Below are 6,897 nucleotides of genomic sequence, written 5' to 3'. Positions count from 1 at the left end.
AAACAATTTGAAAACCCCCCCCAAAAAAAAAAGAGAGGAATTATTTGGTCGCTTCAACCCACGGCTGTTTGTGCGCGGGGGGACGCTGCCGAGCGCAATTGGCTGCCGCGCTTCGCCCGCAAAGTACACAGTCACGTCACTTTGTCGGCGTGTCCTGCGCAGCGCTTGCGAGACGGGACGAAGGCGCTGGATCAAGCGTGAGGATCGCTATTATTTTGCACGACGCGCGCGGCTGGCTGACCCCTGCAGCTGTCCGCTGAGCGCGACGGCGCGGGGTTCTTGGGCGCTCGGGGCACCTTTGTGCATAAGGCGCTTCAAACTGCGCGTCTTTCCTCGCACAGGGAGGAGAGGAACAGATGGGGGCACTCAACCATTGCTAAGCCTTTGTACGCCTTGTCACTTCCTGACTCTGTGATTGCATGTGCGGAAGGCAGTGTGTGTGTATGCGTGTGTGTGTGTGTGTGTACGCGTGCTGCGTGTGAGTTGTGTGTGTGCGCGCGTGTGCGTGTGAGAGAGAGAGAGAGAGAGAGAGACCGAGCAGAACCGGGAAACACCAAGGGATTCAACGTACAACTAGAAGTTCCACCAAAAGGAATCGTCAAAAATAACAATAGTCCTTACATTTTACACAACCCCTGTCGGGGTGGGAGATTCACGGAAGTGTGCGGCAGAGAAGGAGGCCATTCGGCCCATCAAACGGGGATTTTTTTGTTAGGCGATTGGCTGCCGCGATTCGCCCACAAAGCGTACGGTCGATTCACTTTGCAGCGTAGACTGTGAAGCGCTGTGAGACGTCTCGAAGACGTGATGAGGCGCTGTATCAAGTGCAAGGATTATTATTATTATAATATGACCTTCCGAGAGCGTTACCGACTGAGACTCGTGCGCTCGACGCGGCCCCTGGACCAAAAATAACCGGTGAGGAGAGGTGAGTCACCGCGTCAAAGCGCCGGGGTCATGGCGTCGGAAGGCGAGGGCCGTATTAACGAGGGAGGCACAGCGATCAGACCATCCAGAGAGAGGAAGTTATTTAGTTGGGAGCTGCGCCAAACGGAGCCTTCGCTGTGCTGAGTAAACAGGAACTCCACGCAGCTTAAGTCGACGCTCCCCTGTGAGTCGCAGCGCAAGGTGCAAATCCTCAGGGTCCTCGGAAGAATCTCTACGTGGCTGACTGGGCTAAGTCCGTTGCCTTCTCCTCTTCCCCTCTCTCTCTCTCTCTCTCTCTCTCTCTTTCCCCCCTCCCTCCTCCGTCACACCCCCGTTTGTGGGACGTCGCTGTGCGCAATTGCCTGCCGCGTTTCGCCCGGAAAACACACACACACACACACACACACACACGTGATCCGCTTTCCGTGAAGCGCTTTGAGACGTCGAGAAGACGTGAAAAGCGCTCTATCGAACGCAAGGATTATTGTTTTATTATTATTATTATTATAGCACGTTCTCTCCCTCTCTCTCTCTCTATGGCCGAGCTATGTGGGTTTAGCTGGTCAGACTCCAGCAGTTACCCCCCAACGTACACTCTGGGCTCCACCCCACCCCACCCCACCAGCCTGGGCTCTCGCCAACCGGGGCGACAAGAGGGTGCGATCATACCCCTGCACCACGAGGACCCTGTGCGTCCTGTTCCCTGTACAGTCGTCTGGTCCGGCCACACCTGAAGGTCTCAAAGGTGTGACCTGAAGATAACGGCAATAATCCTCGCCTGTGAAATAGCGCCTCATCGCGTCTTCGAGGCGTCTTAGGGTGAGGGTTAACCCTCCGGAAAAGCGATCCACCAATCGAGTAGCAACCGGGTTCCTACTGACCGTTGGGTAGGTGACCATTGCCTAAGGTTTCGCTCTGACCGAGAATCAAACCTCTCTTGCGAGGCGGAGCGCTCTAACCGCCTGAGCTACGGGACACCACTGGGAAGAGGAGGAGGAGGAGGGCGAGGTGGAGGGATAGAGCGTTTCGGGCGTAGCGGCTGAAACCGGGCGGTGGGAGGAACGGGCAGCGGGGAGGGATTCCGAGGGGGTCGGGTCGGATCGGATCCTTCCGATCGTCGGAAACAAGACCATCCAAAACGATCCCGTGACCATCCGGAAGCACTCGAGGGAGTGATGCTGAAATATTAATACGTTCCAAACGGCTTAGTGAGCGCCTCGTTAATCGCAGCCAAATATAGGTACCTTTTTTTTTTCTCTCTCTCTTTGTAGGCAGATTTAAAAACGGACATTAAAAATTTAGCGCCTCCAAATTATTTACTTATTTCCCTAATTTCCTCCCCACTGGCAAAAGCCGTGCCTCTCCGCACCTGGTCTAACTACCTCCTCACCCCCCCCCCTCCTCCTCCTCGCTCCTCTCTCTCTCCCCCTCCTCCCCGACCCCACGACGTTGCTCGTGCGCGTGCGTGCGGCTTGCGTGGGCGAGAACTCGTCCGGAAGTCTGCGGCCTCTCCGCCCCCCCCCCCAACCAACCGCCCTCCGTCACGTCTCCGGGGACGTCTCGAAGCGCTTCGCAGAGTACACCGTCAGGCGTAGTGGCTGTGCGTTTGGCGGCCGGGACGCGGCAGCCCAGTGGCGCCCATCAGCGTCGCTCAAACAGCCGTGGGTTGAAGTGACCGATTTTATTTATTTTTTTTTGGGGCAAGAATTATTGCCCCTCGAAAAGCCGCTCTATCGAATGCGAAGATGATTATTATTATCTTTCACACTGCGTGGAAATCCCTCTCGGAATCTGGTTCGGATATTCGGAAGAGCTTTCCAGTATTAAATCCAACAGCATCAGTGATACAAGTCTCAAGGGCCATCTTTGGCTTCCAATATTTCTTTTAACCTGTTTCTGTAAATCCCTATCTTCTCCCGGTCTCTCCCGAAAGACCTTTTTATATATAAATATACATATATATTTCTCTTATTCATTCCTATTTTAATTGACCTAATCTATCTAATCCTGTGACTCACTCGAATCGCTCCGTCTTGCATCATGACCCAAACTCTCGCTGCACTCGACGGCGCTCTTAGATTTAACGAGGAGGTTGAGTCCGAAATGATGGGGGAGGGGGGGGGGTCGAGCCCCAAGTGCCACACGCTCAAGAGGCGTCGTCCTCGGGACGAGACGTCAAGCCGGGCTCCCCCACCTGCCCCGCCAGCGCCTCGTCACGTCTTCGAGACGCCTCAGAGCGCTTCGTGGAGTCGCCGTGTATTTCTTGGCGGAACCCGGCAGCCGAATTGCGCGCAAACGGTCGGGCGGATTGAGAGAGACTCCATTTTTTTTGGGGGGGGGGAAGGGATTATTACCCCTGGGATTGACCGACAGCCGGGTTCGTGTGTAGAAATCGACTGCCTCGTTTCGCCTGCACAACGCGCAGTCACTACACTTGGCAATATAATCCTGCTGCACGGTTCAAAGACGCGACGAGACGCTGAATCGAAAGCGAAGCTTATTTTTCTCCCCCCCCGCCCCTCCCTCCCCCCAAACCATCGCCCCGCGTTAGCGTGGGGCGCACGTGATGTTTGGACCCAGTTATTTCTACAGCGGTTTTCAGGCCCAGAAGTCTTCTGGCCCACGGAACGGAAAGATAACCGTCCTCCGCTGTGAAACATTCTGCGAGAAGGTGACAAGACCATCACGAACCAATTAGCCTTTGCCCAGGCTGCGATCTCGGCCAGAATAGGCCACAGCGCTGACCGCGCTCTCAACCATCTGTGCCTCCGACAAACGGGACCCTGGTTTGACCACTCATCTGAAGGCGATGCTCTTCCCGACACTGGGCTGGAGCGTCGCACGAGATCGCGATGCGATAAGGGTGATGTGATGTGACGATTGCGTCAGCGTGGCCTCAGCGCTCGGCTGATTCTTGCCTCGGAGTCGCAAGGCTGTGGGTTCAAATCCCAGCATCGGGACTCGCTATCCCGTCGTCTAAGACAACAGCAATAATCATAAGAATAATCCTTGCATTTGATATAGCGCCTTATCACGTCTCTATCGAGACGTCTCTAAGTGCTCCAGTGCGGGGCTTGTGTGTGCGTGTGTGTGGGGGGGGTGGGAGGGGTTCCTTGATGGAAGCGTCATCCTTTGGATGAGACGCTAAAGCCGAGACATGAAACGGTTTCGCCCCCACAAATTTAACAGGAAGGTGGAACAGGTTGGAGGGGCTGAATGGCCTACTCCCGCTCCTGTGTTCCAATAGGGGGAAACTCGCTTCTCTTTACGAGCAGAGCTGCGGCGTCGCTGACATCCGCAGCGGACGAAGGAGAAGATAAGATAAGAAGCGCAGCAAAAGCTGACAATATGCCTGAGACACGGGAGGCTTTATCGGTCGCCTCAGCCAAAAGACAGCGACAACTTTGAAACTGGGTCACCTATTCCAAGTCTCACGTACAGCACATTCCCAGATACTTTCCGGCAACCCAATTTATCTGTTGCACCTGAAGCAAACGGAGCTCAGGGCTGTCGGCAAGTTTCCTTACTCCAAACACACACAAGCACGCACACGCACACACGCACGCACACGCACGCACACGCGCCTCTGTTTACCAACAGTCAGTGGGTTGTTAGTCGACTGGCGGATGGCTTTTCCAGGGGGTAATAATCCCTTCAACTGCAGAATAATTTGGTCAATCAATCCACGGGCTGTTTGTGGAGACGTCGCTGGGAGCAATTGGCTGCCGTGGTTCACCCTCAGAGCACACAACACTCACAGTCACTCCACATTACAGTATATTCTGCGAAGCGCTTTGAGACGTCTCGATGGCGTGATAGGAGAGAAAAAGAGAGACGCATTGTCAGAGATGCCATCCTCCAGACGTATTTTGCAGTCAAGCCCCGCAGCGAGATTGCGCACAGCGACGTCCCGCAAACAGCCATGGAGTGACCCATTTTATTTGGGGGGGGAATTGGTGGCCAGGACACCCGGAGAGAGAGAGAGAGAGAGAGAGAGAGAGAGAGCGCACAAGGGAAACTCCCTTCTCTTTTCAAGCGGTGTCAATCTTTGACGTCCACGGGAGTGAGGTTTAACCTTGTCTCGTCGGGTGGGAAGGTGTTGGCGGGCGCATGGGAAGCCATGTTGGGTGATGGATGATCTGTAGCCAACCAGCTGGGCCAGCGAGAGAGAGCGAGAGAGCGAGAGAGCGAGAGAGCGAGGGCTGGGCAGAGCAGGTGAGGGAAACCAGGTCAGAGGGACTGATAGATTGAGGATGAGCCGAGGTATGAGCTGACCCACATTTGCGTCCCCAGATCTCCTTTCGTTGGCTTCGCTGCTTCGTCAATAACAATTTGCATTTGCACAGCCCGACGCCGAGGTGGGAGGGGGGAGGAGGCGACTGTGAGCACCGTCAAAAGATGGAGGTCTTCAGTCGTGAGCTAAAAGACGGGGGAGGGGGGGAGGGAGAGGGGGAAAGGGAGGGGGCGACGTGGAGGGATTGGGGGAGAGACAGCCAGATAGACCTTTCACTTGTATTGCACCCAACACACTTGGAAGACTGAGACAGAGAGACCCACCCAGACATGGGGGGGAGCGAGAGACACACCCAGACACACAGAGAGAGAGAGAGAGACACACCCAGACACACACAGAGAGAGAGACACACCCAGACACACACAGAGAGAGAGACACACCCAGACACACACAGAGAGAGACCCACCCAGACACAGAGAGAGAGAGAGACATACCCAGACACATACAGAGAGAGCGAGACACACTCAGACACAAAGAGAGAGACATACCCAGACACAGGAGTGTGGGAGAGAGATAGACACACAGAGAGAGAGAGACACACCCAGACACACAGAGAGAGACACACACACACAGACACACGGAGAGAGACACACCCCCAGACACAGAGACACACCCACACACACGGAGAGAGAGACACACCCGCAGACAGAGACACACCCAGACACACAGAGAGAGAGAGAGAGACACACCCAGACACAGAGAGAGTCACATACACACCCAGACACACAGAGAGATACCCAGACACATAGAGAGACACACGCAGACACAGAGAGAGAGAGAGACACACCCAGACACAGAGAGAGAGAGAGACACACGCAGACACAGAGAGAGAGAGAGACACGCAGACACAGAGAGAGAGACAGACACGCAGACACAGAGAGAGAGAGAGAGACAGACACGCAGACACAGAGAGAGAGAAGACAAAAGGAGCAATGCATAAAAACCGGCCACATTTAGCCAAACTCTCCTTCTCTCCGAAGCAGAGCTGTGCTTTCTCGCGCCCCACCCTCTCGCCCCGCGCTCTCGCCCGCGCCCTCGCCCCGCGCCCTCGCCCCGCGCCCTCGCCCCGCGCCCTCGCCCCGCGCCCTCGCCCCGCCCTCTCGCCCGCGCCCTCGCCCCCGCCCTCGCCCCGCGCTCTCTCTCCGGCCATCAATAATTCACAGCTTTTAATACCGCATCTGTTTAATGTCAAACCAATTAGCTCAGAAGGCAGCCCAGGATCGCAGACGATTTCTCACTATAAACGCCCGACACACACACACACACACACACACACACAGGGTCTCCCCTCGTCCGGTCCCTCCCTACCCTGGGAACTACCGGCCCGAAGATTTGACGACAACTTGCATTTACACTGCGCCCCCCCCCCACCCCTCGCGAAGGGCAGAAGTCCCGGAGAGATTGACAGTGGCTGAGCACAATGCTGAGCTGGTGTGGAGGGAGGTGGGGGGAGAGGGGGAGGTGACCGTAAGCACGGGGCGATGGGGGGAAAACGGGGTTTAGTGGGGTGATGGGTGAGCCAGTGGAGCCTGGCGAGGGCTGGGGCGATGGGTTTAGTGGTGATGGGGAGCCAGTGGAGCCTGGCGAGGGCTGGGGCAATGGGGTTTAGTGGGGGGTGATGGGGAGCCAGTGGAGCCTGGCGAGGGCTGGGGGCGATGGGGTTTAGTGGGGGTGAT

General features: G+C 56.0%; 1 protein-coding gene across 1 annotated transcript in view; it reads right to left on the bottom strand.

The window, feature by feature from the left end:
• The window catches only part of shank1 (SH3 and multiple ankyrin repeat domains 1), a gene marked incomplete at its 5' end in the record, with an annotated part of 37,253 nt that overhangs the window by 26,912 nt on the left and 3,444 nt on the right, over positions 1–6,897 (bottom strand). The window contains one exon of the mRNA XM_042344933.1: positions 2,883–2,894. Coding sequence (XP_042200867.1) covers positions 2,883–2,894 — 12 coding nt within the window. The remainder of the gene's footprint in view (positions 1–2,882; positions 2,895–6,897) is intronic.

Source organism: Callorhinchus milii, unplaced genomic scaffold (assembly GCF_018977255.1).
Source record: "Callorhinchus milii isolate IMCB2004 unplaced genomic scaffold, IMCB_Cmil_1.0 Scaffold31, whole genome shotgun sequence".
NCBI lineage: Eukaryota > Metazoa > Chordata > Chondrichthyes > Chimaeriformes > Callorhinchidae > Callorhinchus > Callorhinchus milii.
This window is presented reverse-complemented; position numbering and strand designations above follow the sequence as displayed.